We start from the raw sequence: 18207 nt of genomic DNA on the forward strand, positions 1-18207 counted from the left end.
CGTGGTAAGATTAGAAAGCTTTTCCCCTCGTTCCCGAATTGTTCCGTACAAGGAAGAAGGTTTCTGTGGCATGGATGGAAAGTATTATAACACGAGTCTCACTACCGAAGAAGAACAAGCACCAGGTGCTCTCGAATCCTCATTCTCTCTCAACTCCATCATGCACAAAGGACCTTGCGGAATTTGTTCCAATCCACACGATTACGAAATTTACAAATCCACACGATTGACCTTGACTCGAACGGCAACATTATGTGCCGCTTCGTATTTACTTTTAGGAGAAACTTCATCTCGACTCTGTATGAAACATTTAACGAATTTAACAGATTCATGTGTCGAGTGTTGGATTTCGAATATTCAATGCACGACTGCACAATGTGCTCCGATTTGTGTCAAGTATTTTGTCCAGCAAGTGTTATGGAAGAATGTGGTGTCGTCATTCTATGGATTTCAATCGCACGAGAATGTGAAGAAGAACAACTTGGAAGAGAATTCGGAACAACAACAAATCGGAAAAACAGTCCAATTGAATCCATGTTATCAATGTGATGAAATTCAATGTGGACCTGCCTTTAAAAAGTGTTCGGGATTGAATCGAAGAAATGCTGGATTTGTGACAGATATTGAAAGACCAGAGGAAGAAATTTGGAAGAGAAATCCATGATGAATTAATTTATTCATTTATTTATGCAATGATCCAAAAAGGTGTACCATTATGAATACAAGTGGACCACTCATGACGATTGATTTTTTGTTGTTGATGATTAAATCATTTGATGGAATGAAATTGCGCCAAAAATTTACAATAATGAAATAGTTGAAAAAAATTTTGGACTCACATGTCGTCGTTAACGGCACAAGTTGTGGTTTTGAAAGAGGAAGAGGAGGAACACTTCTCAGATTCTCGGATCGTTGAATCATCATCTACCACTCTTGTGGGAGAAGTTACAGATGAAAAGAAACAATCCGAGGATCCTTTGGAATTGTTGATATTTGAAAAAGTACAAACTCACGGAGATTGTAAGCGAGGATTTACCTATTCCTTACTCAAGGAAGAGGAGAATGATTTCAAAGCAGCGGAAGTGGCTCGCAAGATCAGAATGGTGTCTTTGGACTTGCCGAGTTCCGAAATGAGCAACAAACCCTCTCGAGGAAAATGGCAATTGGATGTTTACAAATTACCATGGTCTGAAAAACAAGTGCCCCAACGAAAATTATATGATCCTGAATATCAAATATCATTTCCACTAGCTCCTGTAAATATGTCATCATGCTGTTCTGAACTATTGTCTCCACAAAATATCCTTAAAATTGAATCAAGTCACAATCATTGTTTACTGCTTACAAGTAAGTTTTGAAAGAGAGTACCCAGCAACATAACTTTTAATAATATTAATAATTTTATATTCAATTTTCAAAGAGGATGGAGTTGTTTACAGTATGGGTGATTCAGAATTTGGTAAACTTGGAAATGGTTATGAGCCACAACAAACAAACAATCATCCATTTATAAGAAAACCCATCTTGTTGATGGATAATGCTATAGATATTGCAGTCGGAAAAAATCATTCTGTCATTGTCACTAACGAAGGAAACGTTCATACATTTGGTTGTGGAAAATATGGTCAACTTGGACATGGCTCTGTTAAGAATGAGAATATGCCGAGAGTTATTGACGATTTTATCACCAGAGATATCAAAGTGATTTCAGCCTCTTGCGGTGACAATCATACTCTTTGCTTAACCAGTACAGGCCTTGTTTATGGATTTGGATCTGGCAGCTCTGGCCAACTTGGAATATTGAGCTTTCTAGATAGAAACCATGATTTACAAATCCATGAAAAAGCTCAATTAACGTACGTTTGCTCGCCCAGATTGGTGCAAGTCATGAGGCCAGTACAACAAGAAACTGAGGAATATCGTCGATTAAGAACAAAGAAAACCTTCGTTGAGATGGACAAAATTTGTTGTGGCGCTGATTACTCTGCATTCTTAACCAAACAAGGTCAATTATGGCTTTGTGGAAACGGATTGACTGGAGTCATTTGTAATGGAACGTTTGTCGCCAACAATTTCGAGCCCACTGAAAGTCAGTTTCTTGCACCATCTCCAAGAACAGAATCCTCCATTGTCACACAAATTAACCTTGCATCAGGCTCTTGCGATCCCAATACACTGGACGTGAGTGTTGACATGACGCTTGATGTAAAGATGGTTCAGCCACCCATTCCTAAATTTCTACCTTACTGTCATGAAAAACCACAATCCACGGTACGAACCACTCCGGTCAGTAGAGCTTCGAGTTCGGCGCATTGGCAAAAATACTTCCCCTCACATCAACAGAAAGCAGAAGGACAAACCATCAAATTTATTGACATTTCTTGTGGAAAGAGTCACATCTTTTGTTTGGCAAGAGATCAAAGAGTTTTTGCAGCAGGGCTCAACTTTAATGGTCAACTAGGTATTGGTTCCAGAACGTCTCAGTGTCGACTGGTGGATGTCACTCCTCATTTACCTCACCAATTGAAAGTAGAAGGAATACAACAGATTGTTTGTGGACCTGATTTTACCATCCTCATAAGTGCTTTAGGAACTGCATTTTGTTCTGGAAGATTCCCTGGTAACACTGAAGACTCACTGAAGTTTGTTCAAGTCACAAGTTTGAGCGATTTGAATTGGTCTGTCGAGAAGGTTTTTTCGAAAAGCTATTCCCAAGTGTTCGCATTGTGTAAGAAGAGAACTGAGTAGATTTGGCAGAACTCTCAACAAGATGATTGACAACTTCAATTAGAGACTCTTTGTTGTAGTACGCTCAAGTCACAAAGGGCGGGTCAATCTGGTGACCTGTCACTTGCCACGGACAAATCAAGAATGAAAAAAAGCAGCTCACCACTTCTTAACTTTCAATTCATCACAGGAGTCATTCCATCGGGTTGGAAAGGAACCAAATCATTGATTCTTCTCGGTACGGGAGAAGGAGGAAAAACCACATTTCAACGCCAAATCTATCATTTGAAAAATCAAGAATTAAATACAAAAGAAAGACATAAATATGCAGAGACCATACAATACTCGATATTCAATAATTTAAAAACAATTACAGAACATCCATCAGTGGTATTGAACTCGGAATTGAAGAAATTGGCCTCGGAATTGGCATCCTTGGTCGATCAATATGTCGATTCTCGATTTGACCATTCCCATCGAGAGAAACTTGTCAATCAAGGACCAATATTCCAAAAACTCGTTGATCATCACCACGTTCGAGAGGTTATTGAATCTTGTGAATTGTATCCACAACTGCATTTAACTGGAGATTACAAGTATTTCTTTAAACATTACACTAGAATTGCATGTAAAGAGTATCAACCAACGTTTGAAGATTTTAAAAGAATGCAACTCAAAACAGTGGGTGTCATTAAAGGAGAGGAAGTGGAATTTGAAAATTACAAAATTACCATGTAAGTGTGAAAATCATTGGTGACATGATTGTTTTTAATAATAATTGTTGGTGTGGAAACATGAATGACATTATCATGACAGAACTGATACTGGAGGTTTGTTTGTATTTTAACAAAATATTATTTGAACATTTAAATACATTTTGACTACGAAATTGTTTCATTAATGAACCACAGGTCAACGAAATGAAAGAAAAAAGTGGGCAAAGGCACTCTCGCAGCGCACCGATGCAATTTTATTTATGGTTTCAATGAGAGAAGCATTCCAAATGTGTTATGAAGATCATGAGTTGAATAGGTGTGTTGAAGTGTCAAATATTTAACTTTGTGTTAAAAAATATTATTATACTTACCGATCACAATGATACAAGATCGAAGGAAACGATTGATTGCTTTCAAGAATTGTTGAGTTTAGAGTATGTCAATAATTGTCCAATCTTTGTGGTGTTTACAAAGACGGATCTATTAGAGGAAGTTTTGAAGAAGCGAAAGGTGTCATTCAATTCTACATTTCCAGAATATAAGGGTGACAATTATTCTATAGAGGAAATTAAGTCATTCATGAAAGAAAAGTATCAATCGTTGGATTCCAACAAACAAATTAAGGGTTTTTTTTTCATTAACACCTTAATCAGTAAGGAGGTTTCTGACACATTACAAAAAGTGTTGGAACAAATTTAAAAGAGCCTTCAACAATAAATTGAACGGCATTCGTTTGAAACACAATCACTACTAACTTCATCTCATATTAAAGAAACGATTATTTACTTCTTTAATTTTCTGTTTCGTCTTGGGACTTGTGTGACTGAAGCCTCTGGTGAAGTTGAGATGTTATTTGAGGGTTTTGTTTGTTCTTCATCCTCAACACTACTAGAGGACTCTTTCTTTGCTCTTCTTCTTCTAATTGATTTCTTCTTCAATACAACATCCACAACTTCATCTTGAAGAGCATTAGACTCTTCAGTGGTTGGAGTTACTATTTCTTCCTGTGTTTGATTCGAAACATCTTCCTGAGGACTGTGTGACACTTCAATTGATTTCAATGGTGAAGTTGTAGTTTGTACAGTCTCGTCCAATACACAAGATTCAAATGTATTTGGTAACTCAAATTCAAGTGTTCTATTCACAGAGCTAGCAAGAAGCGGCTCAGCTTCCATGTCAGAAACACATTCTTTCGTCTTCTTAGTGTCCTTTTCAGCAGAACATGAAGGAGTTCTCATGGATGGTGAATTGGAATTCGAATCTTCGTCGTCTCTACCTCTCTTGGCTGTTTGTTGTCTTGGCGGAGTGTTACAAATAGTGTTCAGTTGTTGTTGTTCCACTACAGATTCTTGTGCACTACCATTAAGAGTCTTTTCATTTTCAATCATTGAAGAATCCAAGTGATCGTCATGTGTTAATTCAATGCGTTCATCAACATGTTCTAACACTTCTTCACTTGTTCTTTCAAATAATGATGAAGTGACATTCATTCGTGGAGGAGCATAAAAATTCATATTAAGGAAAGATTCATCATCTTCTCCAAAGAAGGATCTTGTTGAACTGGCAGATGACAGTGACCCATCAGACTCAGATTCTTCTGTGACAGGTGTGGAACGTTTTCGTTGGGAAGATCCTCTCGAAGATCCGCTGTGAGGTGTAGGAATAGCGTCCAGTGAATCTTCATCCTCAAATAATACAGATTGTGATTCTGTTGTTTGGGGAATTATCGGATCTACATCTTGTTCCATCATGTCATCATTGTGTAAGGCATTGTCGTCATGTCGTTCAAGATTAAAGTTTTCAGATTGAATCTCCTTTTCCATGACGACATGATCTTGTACCGATTGTGAGTGTTCCATTTCATTCATGTTATCTTCATCGTTCTTTACATCATCTTGATAAACTGTATGTGGTGGTTTGGGAATGGCAAACTCTTGCAAAAGTAAATCGACATCTACATCAAGAACTGGGAAAGGTGTAGTTGTGGGTGGTTTTGCAGATTCTAGAACTGGTTGTACTGTGCATTGTTGATCTCCCTGAATGTGAATGATTTGACAAATATTACTGAGGCTAGTAATATTATTTTGAGTCAAAGTCAAATCATCGGCATGAGAAGTAGTGTCATTGTCACATCCAAATGAAATGGTAGAATCATCAGTGGTTTGGGAGGATGATGTCGTGACAAGATCTTCATCAATGACAAGTCGATTGGCCGCAGATACTCTCTTTGGCTCATGACTTGGCTTGTAATATTGAATATCGATGGTCTCACCAAATGATACGGACTTTCTGGCACTATTACACAATGAAGAAGTCATTCCATGATTGTTCAATCCTTGATGATCCAATGAGGGCTTGTTGTTACTATTCTCAGTTGCTGGACCACAGTCAAAAAGAAGAGAAGAATTGGTAGCCACCGTAACACTTCCAACATGAACAGCATCGACATGGAATGAATAAGGTGTTGTGGATTTTCTTTGTGTGGAAATGGATTTTTTCTGAATGGAATCTTTTCTCTTGGGTGTGTCAACATATGATGAAAAACCCTTGTTGATTGGAGGACTCTTCATTTCCTGATCAGCAACAATAACAACAGGTGGTGCCATTTGGGAGGATGTTGATGGTTGTTGTTGTTGTTGACCTTTCAAACCACAAGATGCAGTGTTCATTGCTTTTTGATTGTTCTTATTGGGAGTGGTTGGCAGTTCAGGAATGACATTTTCCTTATTGAACAGCGGTAACGTGGCAACCACATCATTCAACAACGAGAGACGACGTTCTCGTTCATACTGTTCATAATTTTCATAGTACAACAACTTGTCCACAATTCGAATTTCATCGTCGTGTTTGAGTAAAATTCCATCCATGTCCTCATCGTCCCATAATCCTTCCAATACTTCTCCATTCAATTTGATGAGATTGGCACCTTCATAGACACATAAAAACATGCATGGATTTCCCTGTTCATCATAGTCGGGATCTAATTTGAGAAAGCATCGATGATTCACTCGAATGTTACACTCCCGATAACATCCAATGGTTAAATATTCTTCCTTATCTAACAAGATGCCTTTGGTGAGTTTGGAAAGAGAAGTTTGTAGAATGAGCGTGCCAAATTTACCTTGTTTCTTGTAGAAGGGTTGTTGTTGTTGTTGTGGATGAGAGGATGAACCAGTAATGACACTTGCGAAGGACGAATAAGGCGAGAAGAATCGACTTGCAGAGGGACTACAAATTCCCAATGTATGAAGATTGGTACAGGCATCTCTATATACTTCTGGAATGAGTTGAATGGGAGGAGGAGGTGGAGATTTGAGAATTCCTTTGCTTCGGGGTGAATGGAGTGTAGGAACGGTTAATGAATTTTCATCATCATCATGATTCAATTTCTGTCCATTAGGATAGTAATGATAATTGTTTCTATTGGGTGTTGTTGTTGTTGCTATTGCTTGGCTAGGAACACGACCAGATGAGGATTTAGTAGAGGCTGCTGTGGAAGGAGCAGAGAAAAGTAGCGGATCATAGAGAAGGGTTCCTCGTTTGGAAGGAACGGAATGAGTAGAGGATGAGGAGGAGGAGAAGGAAGGTAATTTACTGTGAGCATGTCGTGGTGGGGTTACAAGTGGATTATGAGGAGTACTGTTCGTTGTTGTTGTGGTTGTGGTTGTTGGCTGATGATGATTCTGTTGTTGTTGTTGACCTCGTGCCGAGAGTATTTCCTTTCGTCTGGCAGAGGAGGAAGCTGTGGGAGAGAGAAATCTAGGTTGTTGTGGTTGTGGACTTTTCACGCCTTCTGATAGGGCTGTTTGATGGTGAGTGGGTGAAGAGAGAATCTTGGCCTTGCTTGGTGTTTTCATCATTTTCTTTATTTTTTTAAAATTCAAACGTTAACGGTTTTTGGCGGGAAAGAAAAGATTTTGGTTTCTTCAATTCTTTTGAGGGTGTTTATGAGATGAGTACCTGCATATCCATTACACGAATAACGAGTACTTGTTAGCAGTGGAAAGCAGGGCCGAGTTGTGACTAGAACTTCCTTTGAATGACATGACTGCATTTGCTGATTTCGGTCGCGCACATGAAGATGCCGTCGAAGTGTTGTGGAAAAAGTCTTTTCTGAAAGGATTAAACGAGCTTGCATGTACGGGAGTTGGAGTAGTGGGTGTGACGTGAATGGCTGACGTGGTGGATCCCGTTGTTATAGAGTGTCTCCAAAATTCTTTTCTCTTGTCTAAAAATTCTAAGGTATCTTGTACAATGTTGGTAATGTCTGAGAGTGGTTTTTTAGAAGGATCTCCTGACATGGATTTTCTCAAAGCTATTTAAACATACATTTCATTCGGTGAGAAATAATATATAGCTGATAATATTATTAACTACTACTTACTCTTATCGGTGAGCAATGCGCTCAGGTACTCTTCGTCTTTGGTAAATTCTCCAAGTAAATACTTTTCTTTTCTTGTGGTGGTAGCACTCTTTGGTCTTTGGGAAGAAGGTGGTCGAGAGAAGGAATACGTCGAGCGTGCTGAAACGTTTCCACTTGTGTTTAAAATAGAATTAGTGTTGGCTTGATTGACGTCTTTGGATTGCATGGAGTTGGATGCAGAAATGGGTCGTTTTGAGGAGTTACTAGATGGTTGAGAATTGGAGAAGGGTTGTGATCCATTTCGTGTGGGTCCTGCAGACTGAGGTCTACCAAAGGGACCTGTTCCTCCTCGAGAAGTATTCGATTGAGATGAGACATGCCTTGCAGAGGAAGGCCTTGACAATATCGAGCTTGGGGGAGGTGAGACACTTGTCTTGCCTCCTTGAAAGACCTCTCTTGGCGACACTACTCTTCTCGAGGAGGGAATGGTCACAGAGTGCATATTAGATTTGTATGTGGTTGTGCTTGTGACAGACCTTGTAGACTTTGCTGACGAAGGTCGACCAGTAGAGAGCATTGTTCGAGCGGTGCTCACTCGGCAGTATAATGGTTGTTTCATGTTTTTGATGTTTCTGTCAATTTCGTCTTGTTCAATGGATTCGTTGATTGCAATTTTTGCTTTCCGAATTCCCTTCTTAAAATCCTCAATATCTTTTCGCAAATCATATCCTTTATAATAGTAAACTAGGGCATATTCAAACTTTCCTGACGCATATAAACACTCAGCTTTGGCCAAATATGCTCGATGATAGGTTGGGTCTATTTCTAATGCTTGTTCTGCATCTTCAATTCCCTTGTCAAACGCTCCCAAATTCATGTGACATTTTGAACGACACACAAATGCATACTTGTTTGAAGGATCATACTCCAACGCTTTTGTGAATGATATAATTCCTCTCTCCCAATTTCGATTTTTCAAACATTTTTCTCCCTCTGATAAAAAACTTGTCAACAAGGTAATTGTTATGGATTTTTCTCCGTTCAAACCCTTTTCATCTGAAATTTCATGATCATTTCGGGAGAAGGATTCTTGATTACTCGGTAGTTTGTGTTGTTGTGGAGTAGATGATCGTGAATAATGTTCATTTTGATTTCTAAGACTTTGTGATGATGATGACAGCACCGGAGTAGATTGTCCTCTATTGTACTTTGGAGCTTGATTGGATTGCTGTTTTTGTTGACTAGCATATGGAGAGACTTTTTCATTCATGGTACTAGTTCTCCGAGCATTGCTTGATGACATTGTCGGTGGTTTATGTTCGACGACTGATTTTCTCCCTAACGAATTGATCCTAGTTGTTTTTTGCATTTTTTTTTAAAGCTGTACGTTACTCTAAATTTTGGCGCCATGTCTTTTGTCATTGCGTTTCGGGAACTGAACAACAGTAGGTTGCCAATGCAGTGATATCCCTTCGTATATTCTCTCACCTTACTTTCATGGATTTCTATGGTACCAGAAGGATCTTCGTCATCTCAAAGATTCATTGAATAGAAAATTGCTTCAAAAAAAAATGAGCAACAATAAGCAGCCGATATCTTCGTCTCCGAGTGGCAGCACAAATCATGCTCCATCATCGTCGGGTGGTGGTCAAAGACAGCAACACAGAGCAAGTGGAAATCAGCAGCAAGCTGGAAAGAATGATCAGTCTTCTCTTTCCGGACAAAAGAAGAATCCTCCTTCTTCTGTTGCTATTACTGCAAACAAAGGTGCTAAGAGTACTACGAGCAACAATCCAAGCGCATGGCAAGGTAGTAGTGCTAATACTACTACAACAACAGCTTCTCCTAGCCAGCCATCATCAGCAGAACCAAAGAAATCCAATCCAACACTTGCAACCAATGTGGTCAATTCACCCAATACACAGCAGTCAATGGATGAAGATGCCGAAGGGTACAGACAAATGGAGAGTGGTGTAGTGATGGATGAGCCTTCCATTCAACTTGTCGGTATGTATTCAAAATTGTTTTCTTATGTGCAAAGTTTAATTGTCTTGATTTTATATGATGATTCTTGAATGATGTAATGATGACAACCCTAAAACACGTTTGGATTCATATGAACAATCCGAACCATCAACCATACGACTGTCAACATGGCATTGATGAATATATTAGTAAACTCCAAGTCGGGTGGTATTCGTAATTATTCAATTCGTTATCAGGATCAATCGAATACAACTACTGATAAGATTGAACTAATTCCCTCCGAGGAGGTTCCACAGTTGAGCACTCAACCTTCTGACCTCTTGATGTACTCTGATGACGGAACCTATTTGGCTTACCTTGATAAGATTGATCCATTCTCACCTAACAAAGTTTCCAGACTCTTTGTCATGGACTCATTCTCAGGCGTCAATAGATACATTCTTGTTCAGCAAAAAGAAATTGCCATCACAAAAGTTCATTTCTCTCCTCGAAATAGCTATTTAATAACTTTGGGAAAGTGGAACGGGGAAGCAACAGGACAAGATGACAATATTTTGAATTACAATTTGAGAGTGTGGAAATTAAAACCATCAGCAAGCACACAGGGTGGACTATCCTTGAATTTGTCTTCCACTCCAATCGAATTGAATGAGAGCGAGCATTTACTTATGAAATTTTCACACAAGCCTACTGAGAGCGGATTATGGCCAGTGATTCAATGGAATGAAGATGAAACTCTCATGGCTTATTTCAATCCTTCTCAAGAAACTGTCACTTTTTACAATGTTGAGGAAACATTGAATGAGCAAACAGGACAAAAACAAATATCGTTCCAACTTCGTAACGATATTGTCATTCAAAGAAAAGTGCACGCATTTGCACTTTCTCCAAAGAGTACATTTGCAATTTATACACACAACACTAACAAATCAACTGAGCAAAATAGTGTGAGACTGTACAAATTGTCCAATGTCAAACGTCCAGCAGCAACCAAACATTTTTCACACGATGTTGACTCTGTGGAAATGCGTTGGAATAAGATTGGTACCGCCTTACTCGTGTATACAGCAACAAACACCGACCAAAGTGATAAGAGTTATTATGGTGAAAACAAGCTATACTATGTGAGATCCAATGGTAATCTTTCTAAGGATATTCAATTGGAGGAAGAAGGACCAGTTCACGATTTGCAATGGTCTCCAAGAGGAAACGAATTTGTTGCTGTCTATGGCTATTCTGGCCCAAATATGAGAGCAACCTTGTTTGATGCTCAATCTCAACCAATTTTTGAATTCTTACAACAACCAGAAAACACTACCAACTGGAAAGTGAACAAAATTTTCTATGCACCTCATGGAAGATTTCTCGTGCTGGCTGGATTTGGAGGCTTCACTGGTACACTTCTCTTCTTTGACAGAGAGAGAAAACGTTTGATGGGAATTAATCAAGCTGCAGAACCAACCTTTGCACACTGGTCTCCAGACTCTCGACTCTTCATTGTTGGAACTCATTACCCCAAGTTACGTGTTGCCAACAAGTTCCAAATTTACAAGTACAATGGCCAATTAATGTATCAACTCACGTTGCCTCAAGATGATTTCCTCTATCATGCCATCTTTCGTCCTGTATTAGCAAGCAGACACAAGAATCGTCCTCCTTCACCTCGTGTCCTCAATCAAGGTGTCGTCAATGGAACCTCTTCAGCTTCAGCCAACAAGAATTCCTCTCAACAATTCCATTCACAATCTCCCAACACTACAGCTAAAGTTTCTGCCTATGTTCCTCCACACCTTCGAGGAAAAACTGCTGATGTTGCTCATGGACCACCTCCAGGAAGTAATTTCAATCCGTCATCATCTTTGAATGCATCGAAACCTTCTTCAGGAGGAGCTCCAGTCAAAACAGTTGTGGCGAATATATTTGCTGGAAAATCAGAGGCAAATCAACCACAAGGTAAAAACTCTCCACCTCCACCCAATTACGAAATGGCTGAAAAGAAGAAGAAGAAGAGAATTAGAAAGCGAAAGAAGAAGAAGGGCGTTAATGAAGGAGAAGCCGGTTCCAATGCACAAGGCGGTGACAATGACGAAGAAGATGTCGATGAAGAGGAAGCAGATGAATAAGGCAACCATTCAATGAACGATAGTTTTCTACATTTTACAAATAATTTAAAATATAAAACACTAAGTTTATGAAATGTGAGTTTACTGATTGATTGTATTTTCAATGTTGTTGGACGACACTAGCTTGTCTTTATGTGCATGTTTCACACAAATAATTCCCATACCGCCTAATTTAAAAAAAACCGTTAAATTTTTTCAAAAAGAAAAAAAAATACATGATGACCGAAGAAGACGAACGTTCTCTCGATTTTGGTGAAAATCCAGAAGATGAATTTTTTCCATCATCCGAAGCACAACATGTTCATGCATTTGCAGCCAATGAATTTGAGCCATCGTCCACGGCTGCATCATCAGAAGCCTCTAATGCTCATCCAATAATAACAACAGCAACAACAACAGCATCGGACCATCGTGAGTACCAATCGGCAACAACACCCATGTTGGATGAGGAGGAAGATGATCCCATGATCCATATGGTTGATTCAGCATCTTCTCATCATCAAGATGAAAACCAAGCGATCACACATTTTAATGAACAACAACAACAATCAATGGAAGGGGTGGAAGAAACCTCTTCTCCGAATATGAATCATGATGTAGAACCATTCATGATGATGATGGCCGAAGAAAAAGTATTAACCACCAACACCATCCTTCCTCAACCAATCTCTTCCTCAACCGCCGCCAACACCACCACTAGTGAACACTCTCCTTCCTCCGTAACAGCAGCTACTTCCACAGCAGGACAATCTCTTGCAACTACCAATGCACATTCCATTCAAAACACTTCGTTTGAACAAAATTTTGCTGAAACAGCTCTAAGGTCCTCCTCCAAATATTTGGAAGATGACATTGATTTGGAACGAGTGCATTTTCTTAATGCATTTACCACGACAATGTTTGAAAATGTCATGAGGTTGGGTATCAGTCACAACAGTAACACAACTCCATTTGAAACAGCTCTTTCAGCTTTCCCAAAATCTTTCCTAAAACAATATGAACCCATTCTGTCAGATTGTTTTAGTAAGATGCAACGAACGGAACCTACTCGTTTTATTGAGGATTTGAACGATCTTATGTCGAATTATGGGCTCAAGCAAAAATTGAATGCTCTCGATCGAACTGTAAAAATTAATGACCATTGGGTGTATTTTAAGAGGAATCCCAGTGAAAATGAGTCGAAATATGTGGTCGTGACGCCCGATATGAAGCAAGAGGAGAACACGTTACGAAAAAAGAATTGTCTTGCGAGCTTAAAAAGGTATCTAGAGACTAAGCGAGAGCTTCTACGACAAATGAACCATCACAAACAATTAATCAATCAAATGAATGAGCAGATACAGAGTGAAAACTCTCAGCTCATTAAAACCATTCAAGAGGAGTACATTCCAACCCTTCAACAATACATGTCACCCTTACACAACATTGAGAAGAATTTGGACAATTATTACCGATCTGATACGAAAAGTCAACAATCTCAACAATCGAGCAGCAGTGAAAATTCTGAGAAAAGGTAGTGTCTAAAATAGAGCGTTGAAGAAAGGCCAACAAAACATGCAGAGCAGAGAGCAAATTGGTATGGAGATGCAGTCAGTGAAATAAGACTGGATGTTAAACAAGCTCACATACTTGAAACCTCTAAGCAAATCTAAGTAACTTGATAAATTATTTTTTAACCAATTCTACGGTTTCATGTAGGTCCATTCTCTAGTCCGTGTTGATAGCAAAAAGGTGATTCACAATGGTTTGATGAAAATGTTTATTGTTGTTATGGTTTCTTAAGGATTTGACAGATTATCAGTACATCTTTGTTTAAACAACATAAATATTTAACGACAGGGCTTGTAGTTCACATGGTAGAATATTTCCTTAGCATGGAAGGGGTACCGGGATCGATACCCGGCAAGTCCAAAATTTTTATTTTTGCAGAAAGGTTCATGGATGAATTATTTTAACCCTAATTATAGTCCTTGTACTTTTTGACTTGATTTAAAACAAACGTTTCATCATTCAAAAACTCGATCGGAAAGAATTTATCATATTTTAATTCTCCATGTTCAAGCCATTTCTTCTTTCCTAATTGTTGTCTGTCCGTTCAAATATTTCAGTATTTCAGTAAGGTTCATCATCACGATTATTTGTATCTATCAGATTTATCCTCACGGGTTCATGATCTGCAATACGTTATTACAGTTTGTGTCCGTTTTTGTTTTTTCATGATGAGAATTCAATTTCCGATGATGATCATCGTCATCATTTAAATCAATGTATTTTCTGTAGTGTTTAGATCCAAATCAATAGTTATTTCTTTTGGACATTTTTACAAGAATTGACCTCTTTCAGCTCTGCAACAAGTTCTTCTCATTTCTCAGTGTAACATTTCTGTCTTCTTGTTGGTAACAAGTACAATTAAAAATGCTACAATCCGTGACAGTTGTCAGTTTCTTGTTGCTTGGGTGCCTCATTGACTTGATCACTTTTCACAACACGGCCCAACTCTATTTCAATCATCTACTCCGAAACCACCATCACACGACTTTATTTGTGAACGGCCAATCCCTCCCTCCTCCTCCCATCCATTCACTCATCATGGACTCGTCGATCAACTCTACCAATTTTCTCTTCTTTTATATTGACGCTCGGAGCAATGCATCCATCCAATGTGGAGACACTCCTCAAAATCCATGTCAACATTTTTCAAATATCATTTCAAATCTCTACTCGGAAATGAACGTCAGCACACTTTATATTCATGTTGCTAAAGGAATTTATTCGAGTGACGCTGATTGTATGGTGGCATTTCCATCTGGACGATTTGAAACTATTGTTGTGGAAGGAAATGATGCAATTGTGGATTGTTCCAATAGTAAGGCATCTTTTTGGATGGATCTGAGTGAAAAGAAATATCCTTCAGAATTTATCGTTCGAAATTTGGAGTTGAATGTTGACATGTCGTTGTTGTTGAATGCACACTTTATTTGTTATGAATGTCTGTTAAGAAATGTGGCCATTAGAGATACAAGAGTCACAGTCGTGGATAGTGTGATTCAAAACAATCAATGGAGTTTTCGTTCTCAAAAGACAATCATTCGTTCAAAAATCATCAATAGTCAATTTAAACATTCTTCGAGTTTGGAGATACAAGATTGGACAGTTACAGATTCAATATTAGAAAATGTCATGTTTGACTCGAGTTGGATTTCTGATTCAGAATATCAACCCATCAGTGCTCACTTTTCCATCACGAATACCACTATTATTCATTCAAATTTTACAATATTATATTCACAGGTCACACTTAACAACTCCAAGTTTGTGTCAAGCTTTTCCAAAATTGCCTCTTCAAATGTTGTGGAAATTCATGGATGCACCTTTACTGAACATTCGTTTTTAATGTCAGGAGGAGTTTTCTCATTGATCATTTCTTCATCCAAGTTTGAAAACATTTCAAAGAAGGAAAATATGGTTAGAGTCGTCGGAGGACAAAGTCTACGCATTGAGAAGTGCACATTTTCAAGATCAGAGGCGAGATCAGTTTCAGTGAACAGTATTTCAGCTGTGATTATTGAACATTCAATATTTTCACACACGGGAGGAATTTTTATTGATTTTCAAGACATTTCTTCGAACGCAAAATTATTAATTTCCGATTCCACATTTACCAACAATACATCTGTGAACAATGGAGGTGCATTGTCAGTAGCTTTTGCAAATCTAGTTGTTTTTAGACGCTGTCAATTTACTTTCAACTCTGCAACAAGCAATGGTGGAGCGTTATTTATCCAAGCACAACATTTAATGCTCTACACATCAGAGTTTTCAAATAATACGGCAACGAATGGTGGAGCTATCTATTTATTGAAACCAGAAAATGATTTAATTGTGCCAAATTATAGCTTTGGTTATACCTCATTTCAAGAAAATACAGCCCATATTCATGGTGGAGCTCTTTACATGGGAACAGAACACTCTCATGTAGATGCTCATCACTTTTCTTGTACCTCAAATATTGCAAGGTATAGTGGAGGTTGTCTCTATTCCTTAAAATTCTTGGAAAATTGGGAAAGAGACTCTTCTTTCTTAAATAATATGGCTCTCGGTTATGGAAACTCGTATGGATATCCTCTGTATAACTTGTCCTTCTCGAGTACAGTTGAATTTAATGATGGAAAGAAAGTATTGAGTGATGGATCGACTATTCCTGTCATGTCTGTTTATCCTGGAGAGAGAATAATGTCACTCTCGTTGAGTAATATTCAAAATTTTGATGGAACTCGTGTGAAATTCCTGCGTACTCCTCTTTCGATTCGGTATGATGAAAGCATGACAAAAATTGAGTACCTAACCTCATCAAGGAACACAAGCAAAATCGAAAGTATTTCAGTGAAGCTTCCAAGTGACACTTTACCAAGTGTGACAGTTTTAGCACATCTTCAGATTGATTCACGCAATGAAATACCTTTTCGAATCAAGATTTTGCCATGCCCGCCTAATTTTCATCTTGAAAACAGATATTCCATAGACGGATATATTTGTGTTGAAGATATTCCATTGCATGTCATTATTCCTGTCGTGGCCGTTGTCACATTAATTATTTTCGGGTTACTTTTAGCAGGAATATTGACCTTGGCTTACACATGTCACAAGGTCATTCAAAAATTGAAAACATTGGAAAGAAAGCAACGGTATGTGTTAACAGTCAACATTACTTTACATGTCTTTTCTACAAAGTGCTGAAAAACAATTAGAGACTAATTTTATAGGAATGAAAACCTATTTTGAAGCAAGTTACTCGACCTCTCTGTTAAAGAATGATTTTCTTGAACGACGATCGGACGAAGAAACCAAATATTTGATTCCAGTCGAAGATTTGAAAATTATTAAGAAAATTGGTGAAGGTATGTTCATTTCACAAATTTAGAAATATATATTGAAATGATGTTTACATAAAAACTTGCTGTTTCTATTATTCAAACAACCAGGAGCTAATGGAAGTGTGTTTCGAGCCAATTGGAACGGCACTGAAGTTGCAGTAAAAGCTCTCAAATCAGATGTGACTTCTGAGGAATCGGCCGAATTTCAGAAGGAAGCAGCATTGTTGAGCACGCTTCGTCATCCAAATATTGTCAATTTTTATGGAATTAGCATTTCAGACTCTACCAAGTGTATGGTTGTGGAATATTTACCTATGGGAAGTTTGGATCGTCTAATTTATAATTGTAAACTTGGTAATCAAGTGTTGACGTTTTCACAAAAGTTGGAAATTTTATTAGGGGTTGCCAAAGGAATGGCTTATATGCATTCATTGAAACCAAATCCAATTCTTCACAGAGATTTGAAACCAGCAAATATTTTGTTATGTGGAATGGATCATCATTTGATGAGTAAGGTTTGTGATTTTGGATTGTCAACTGTCATGGGCTGTTCCAATACAGCAACGACAAATATTGGAACATTTTTTTACATGGCCAATGTAAGTGAAATTCCATTTTCACACTATTTTACAAATCGCATCTGTAAATTTGACGAATATTGACAACAGGAAATGATTGAAGGAAATATCAAGTATAATCACAAAGTGGACATTTACAGTTTTGCAATCATTATGTGGGAATTATTTTTTGAAGAAACTCCATATGTGAGTCAACATTTGAAAAAGTTTCAACAATTCCATTTGGAAAATTCATATCATGAAGTCGTGAATGATTCTGGACCTCGAATTTTACTTCAAGTCGTGAAAGGATATCGACCAATGATTCCATTTTCCAATGAAGTGGAAATGGAAATGTGGATTCATGAATTTGTAGCTCCACAAAATCCAAATGTACCTCTCGATTCACTTGTGAAAAAGACAAGGATGTATATCGATTTGATGAAGAAGTGTTGGAGTTGTAATCCTGAATTGAGACCTGATTTTATTCAAATTATTGAGAGTTTGTCTTTGGTTTGAATGTTTTAAGCTCTGAATGGAACACCCAAACATTGAAGTGTGCATTCTGTAGAATTTGCAATGTGAAGCACTTTTCAAACTCAACCGACGCCATTTAATTCCATTTTCAACATGCGATCTTTTTAGACATGACTCAATTTATGAACAATGGAGACTTGCATTTAAAAAAGAGCATCATTGTATAATGTCCATTTGCCTGTGGTTGAGGTCTTGTAAAGCAATGACAAGGGCGATCAATTAGTATGATGATTTGTCATTTAATTGTTGACAGAATTTGAACAGTCATGATGAGAAACATTATTGTACACAAAATATTTACATCTACAGTTAGCTGACATGCAT

The 18207-nt window shown here is 38.0% G+C and overlaps 8 protein-coding genes across 8 annotated transcripts; 6 read left to right on the forward strand and 2 right to left on the reverse strand.

Annotated features, from left to right (window-relative positions):
* C9374_004394 (uncharacterized protein) lies at positions 1-664 on the forward strand (the record flags this gene model as incomplete). Its single annotated transcript, XM_044694028.1, has 1 exon — positions 1-664. A coding segment is annotated over one exon (664 nt), but the record flags the coding sequence as incomplete, so codon positions are not given.
* Positions 665-839: 175 nt separating this feature from the next.
* Positions 840-2748, forward strand: C9374_004395 (uncharacterized protein; the record flags this gene model as incomplete). The annotated part of the gene is made up of 2 exons (XM_044694029.1): positions 840-1347; positions 1421-2748. The coding sequence occupies 2 exons, from the start codon at positions 840-842 to the stop codon at positions 2746-2748; spliced, it is 1836 nt and encodes a 611-aa protein (XP_044548737.1).
* Positions 2749-2871: 123 nt separating this feature from the next.
* On the forward strand, positions 2872-4142 carry C9374_004396 (uncharacterized protein; the record flags this gene model as incomplete). Its single annotated transcript, XM_044694030.1, has 4 exons — positions 2872-3461; positions 3544-3557; positions 3639-3759; positions 3833-4142. The coding sequence occupies 4 exons, from the start codon at positions 2872-2874 to the stop codon at positions 4140-4142; spliced, it is 1035 nt and encodes a 344-aa protein (XP_044548738.1).
* Positions 4143-4225: 83 nt separating this feature from the next.
* Positions 4226-7303, reverse strand: C9374_004397 (uncharacterized protein; the record flags this gene model as incomplete). Its single annotated transcript, XM_044694031.1, has 1 exon — positions 4226-7303. One exon carries the CDS (start codon positions 7301-7303, stop codon positions 4226-4228), a length of 3078 nt encoding a protein of 1025 aa, XP_044548739.1.
* Positions 7304-7414: 111 nt separating this feature from the next.
* On the reverse strand, positions 7415-9175 carry C9374_004398 (uncharacterized protein; the record flags this gene model as incomplete). The annotated part of the gene is made up of 2 exons (XM_044694032.1): positions 7415-7758; positions 7828-9175. 2 exons carry the CDS (start codon positions 9173-9175, stop codon positions 7415-7417), a joined length of 1692 nt encoding a protein of 563 aa, XP_044548740.1.
* Positions 9176-9377: 202 nt separating this feature from the next.
* C9374_004399 (uncharacterized protein) lies at positions 9378-11915 on the forward strand (the record flags this gene model as incomplete). The annotated part of the gene is made up of 2 exons (XM_044694033.1): positions 9378-9813; positions 9982-11915. The coding sequence occupies 2 exons, from the start codon at positions 9378-9380 to the stop codon at positions 11913-11915; spliced, it is 2370 nt and encodes a 789-aa protein (XP_044548741.1).
* A 215-nt stretch (positions 11916-12130) lies between these two features.
* Positions 12131-13432, forward strand: C9374_004400 (uncharacterized protein; the record flags this gene model as incomplete). The annotated part of the gene is made up of 1 exon (XM_044694036.1): positions 12131-13432. The coding sequence occupies one exon, from the start codon at positions 12131-12133 to the stop codon at positions 13430-13432; it is 1302 nt and encodes a 433-aa protein (XP_044548742.1).
* A 1072-nt stretch (positions 13433-14504) lies between these two features.
* C9374_004401 (uncharacterized protein) lies at positions 14505-17865 on the forward strand (the record flags this gene model as incomplete). Its single annotated transcript, XM_044694037.1, has 4 exons — positions 14505-16600; positions 16647-16813; positions 16898-17388; positions 17458-17865. The coding sequence occupies 4 exons, from the start codon at positions 14505-14507 to the stop codon at positions 17863-17865; spliced, it is 3162 nt and encodes a 1053-aa protein (XP_044548743.1).
* Between the last annotated feature and the right edge of the window lie 342 nt (positions 17866-18207).

This window comes from Naegleria lovaniensis (genome assembly GCF_003324165.1).
Source record: "Naegleria lovaniensis strain ATCC 30569 chromosome Unknown tig021, whole genome shotgun sequence".
Classification (NCBI taxonomy): domain Eukaryota; phylum Heterolobosea; class Eutetramitea; order Acrasida; family Naegleriidae; genus Naegleria; species Naegleria lovaniensis.